Here is a 4,005-nt window from a genome sequence, read left to right as displayed (position 1 = left end):
CCATGGAGGAGGAACAGGGGATGGAGGAAGAACGTGCCTGGCCAGTGTTAATTTCTCGGTGATTCGCAAAAAAAAAGTGTTAATTTCTCGGACATTGTTTCCTTGCAATGAACGGTACGACATGCACGTGAACACGGATTAATTTACTTGCGTATCCATGCACACGAACATGGCCCAGTTTACTTTTCCTCACTACTAGCATTCACAAGTGTTGTTTAATCCCTACTTCAAGGACAAACGAAAAAAAAATTCTAATTAACTGGCGACGCCGGTGAGCTCGATCGATCTTTCAGGACCACGCCACCGCGCGCGCGAGGCGCCGGACCTTGGCGGCGATCTCCGGCGGCACTTGCACGGCGCTCCGGTGCGGCTCCTTGCAGCGCCGGAGATCGAGCCCGAGCGCGTCCGACACGTCCTCGGAGCTCCACCCGGCGCGCCTGAGCGAGTCGGAGCACCGGTCCGTGCGCAGCAGCAGCGTGTCCAGCACGGCCTCCGCGTCGGCGGCCGGCGGCGCGTCCTCGCCGTCGAACATCCCGGACGCGGCCACCTCCACCATCTCGTCCACCTCCCGGTCCCTCCACCCGCCTTGCTTCAGCACCGACCCCAGCCTGTCGAGGTACGTGTCGACCCAGCGCGGTGTCGACCTCCGCGGCGGGGAGGAGCAGCCCGAGTAGGAGGAGGAGGTGGAGACCGTGGAGGCCTCGGAGGAGGAGGAGTCGCGGCGGCGCCGGTCGGAGGCCGCGTCGCTCCAGAACTCGATCCAGCGCGGGGCCTGCCCGCCGCATGCCGCGTCGAGGCTGCGGCGCGTGCACGGCGTGCCGGAACTGGAAGTCGGGTTCGCCACCAGTGGGGAGGAGATGTCCATCGGCTGGAAGGAGGACTCGCGGGTGAAGAAGTGGACGACGTCGAGGCCGCAGCAGAGGACGCGGTCGTCGGTGACGAAGAAGACCGGGTTGCCGGCCAGGAAGGGGCGGCAGGGCAGGTAGCAGCGGTCGAAGAGCGGCACGAGCAGCGGCGCGCGGCGGATGGCGGAGCGCGCGAGCCGCCGGGCGCGGTCGGGGTCGGCGGGCCTCGGGCCCCAGCAGCGCGGCCACAGCGCGCCGCGCGCGATCTGCAGCGACGCGGCCGCCACGGGCAGGTCGAAGGCCGCGCGGAGGCCCGCGCGGGACCGCCAGTCCGGGAACCCCGGGCCGGAGGGCAGCCCGAGCGCCAGCACGGCGCGGAGGTCCGGCGGGAAGGTGAACCCCATCTCGGCCTCGGCGCGGGCGAGCTCCGCGTCCGACAGGCCCGGGAGGATGGTCACCCCCGACGACCGGAGGTGGGAGAGCACCGACGAGGCGACGGCGTGGAAGGAGTAGAGCCCGTGGCGCGGGGACGCTGACGCCGAGGAGGGGCCAGCTGCCGCGCGCGTGGACAGGCGGCGCAGGCCGGCCGCGTGCGCCGCCGGGGCTAGGCCCGCCATCCGGTGGTCCACGTCCACCATTGTAGCTGTCTGATGAATCTCCTTCGCAAAGCTCCCTGCTTTCGTTTCTCTCTACGTAATGGATGTGGAAACGGCTGCTGCGTTGCGTTGTGTTGCGGTGTGAAGGAGACGGGTGGACAGGGCTGTAACGGAAGGGAAGAAGACGTTATATAGCGGGAAGCCGTGGCCGTGGAGGGAGAACGACAGTGGTGGGCCCTATGGCCACGGGCCGTGGCCCCACTTTGGAGATCTGATGTCCTGGCGCTCGATGTTGTCCGGGGGTGATCGAGTGTGTTTGTGTGACCTTTTCTTTCTTTCTTTCTTTCGAGAGTACGTTCAAAACGTAGAAGGCAGATGTTTGTGTATAACAAACTACCGCTCACTGTAAGCAACAAGCATAGCACAACTTCACACCGGCTAGTCCGAAGACAATCACTGCCGACACAACAACAAACCTTAGAAGAGCTTGACCTAAGCTACACTACAAAGCCACGTCTCGACCAACATCGGACGCCTACAAAGAACAAACCCTCCAAAAAGGATACTCCTTATCGACGCACCATCTAAATAAGATAGACGGCTGGACTCAGACGAACCCGAGGAAGCCTGGTCATGGACTCGCCGATGATGGCGTTCATGGCGCCCTGAAGAACAACTTTGGGCAGCGGCGAGCACCGGATGAGCGCAACCTAGGACCTCCGAGCCGTGTCTCAGAGGAACGTCGCCCAGAACGTCGCTATCACGCCGATCCAACTCCGAATCTAGGCTTTCGCCCGGAGACAACACCACGTAAGTGCGTGATCATCGATCTCTCGGTTGCTAAAAGCAGGGGCGAAGCTCCCAGTAGGGCATGGTAGGGAAGCCGCCCTACCTTGATTTTGGTGAATATACTTAGATACGCGTGTTTTTTCTAAAAAAAATTGAGTGGTCATACATTAAAAAACGGACTCCGTATGAGAAAGTTATGCTTGTTTCAGTGAACAGTGCGCAAAATCGAATACAAATCGAAAATATAGACTATTTACCTCCAAATGTAGACTCATATTCTAAGTTTAATGTAAATAACTTTGCTTGTATTACATAGATTTATTATTGACTAGCCTTAGTATATATAAGGTAACTCAAGTTATTCATTACTTATACTCATAGAATTGCAGACTTCGGAGATTTCTTGATATATGAAAGGCACATCATACTTTGTGTGACCGCATTATCACTTCTTTAAGATGATCTTGATTTACCCGTGGGTGGCATCAATATTTTAAAGTAATTTTCTGGCATTGCCAGAATAATCAAAACTAAGTTGCGCATCGAACGAGAGATAATCAAACGTCTTGATTGTTTAAATACACTAGATTTTTTAAAGAGGTAAAGCTTTACCATTGAGTTGACATTATTGGTATGTGTTTTAGATTCTCCTTACAATTAGATATTTTTTATTTATATTGTCCTTAATAATTGTGTTTGAACCATATACATCATTACTATTTTAAAATTATTTTGGTATTTGCATCAGTAAAGGTTCGCCCTACCTCAGAGTTTTTTCGTCCTTCTCCACTGGCTAAAAGGCATTCACTCTTGTAAGAACTATTGGAATCTTGAAGATTACATCGATCACAAGACCCTAGTGAGTTTCCGACCTCGCTGTTCAAAACCACCATCAGCGGCCCTGAGGCCTTGAAGGTGTGATGAATCATAGCTTCTCAATGGTGCGAGTTTTGTTCTTGGTTAATTTTTTTAGTGTGTTTTCTATAAATAATGAGCTGAGGATTACATTCTAAAGTTGGAATGTGGCTCCCTTAGCTAGGGATGGAGCCAACATCCACTGAAGATTGTTAAATGAACATGATTAGTTATGTAAATTTCATGAGGAAGGCAGATTTGACTAGATCACCAGCAAATAAGAGTTCTGATGGCTAGTATTCCTTAGAGCAACCCTAGCACCTTAAAAATAGAAACTGTAAAATTATGTTTGAAGTGCGCCGCAAATCAAGTTCGTAGTCTCAATATTCGCCGCGCAGAGCACACACTATATACAAAACCTTTAAGTTGTGAAAAAAAGCTCCCGAGAGAAAGATGCTATTCGGATAACATGAACATAGCAAGGTTCAGTTAAAGACATAGTTCGTACGAACCTACATCACAAATCTAATGTAGTTTGCTCGCCGCTATCCCTAATTCTACTAAAATGATATGGGTGTGGCAGCGACGCGATGTTCTTACTCGTCGGTGTCGATTCTAAGGTCAATGTAGATCATGGGCGGCAACGCGAGGCCATAGTAAGTGTGGCAGCGTGCGCCACGAATGCGGTCGCGTCGCAGCGTCGCTTCCACACTAAGTCATGGTTGCAACCGGTGGGGTGGTCCGCATCCACGCGAAGAAGCCCTAGAGGTCCCGCTGTAGTCGTCGTTAGGTGATCCAAACACATATTTATTAATTTCTATTACAATTTAATAGGCTATTTTTTATAAAATGTGGCTAGTTCTTGTCATAATGGAGCAGGAGCAGCAAGGACACCCTGTATCCATACCCCAAGTCCCCAA

General features: G+C 53.0%; 1 protein-coding gene across 1 annotated transcript; it reads right to left on the bottom strand.

The window, feature by feature from the left end:
• Nucleotides 1–289: 289 nt before the first annotated feature.
• On the bottom strand, nt 290–1,483 carry LOC124656968. The gene has a single exon (XM_047195613.1). The coding sequence runs from the start codon at nt 1,481–1,483 to the stop codon at nt 290–292; it is 1,194 nt and encodes a 397-aa protein (XP_047051569.1).
• Between the last annotated feature and the right edge of the window lie 2,522 nt (nt 1,484–4,005).

Source organism: Lolium rigidum, chromosome 5, assembly GCF_022539505.1.
Source record: "Lolium rigidum isolate FL_2022 chromosome 5, APGP_CSIRO_Lrig_0.1, whole genome shotgun sequence".
NCBI lineage: Eukaryota > Viridiplantae > Streptophyta > Magnoliopsida > Poales > Poaceae > Lolium > Lolium rigidum.
This window is presented reverse-complemented; position numbering and strand designations above follow the sequence as displayed.

Bases quoted from the DNA above. Each gene is read 5' to 3' on its own strand.
- LOC124656968 (XM_047195613.1), bottom strand. From the start codon at position 1,483: ATGGTGGACGTGGACCACCGGATGGCGGGCCTAGCCCCGGCGGCGCAC.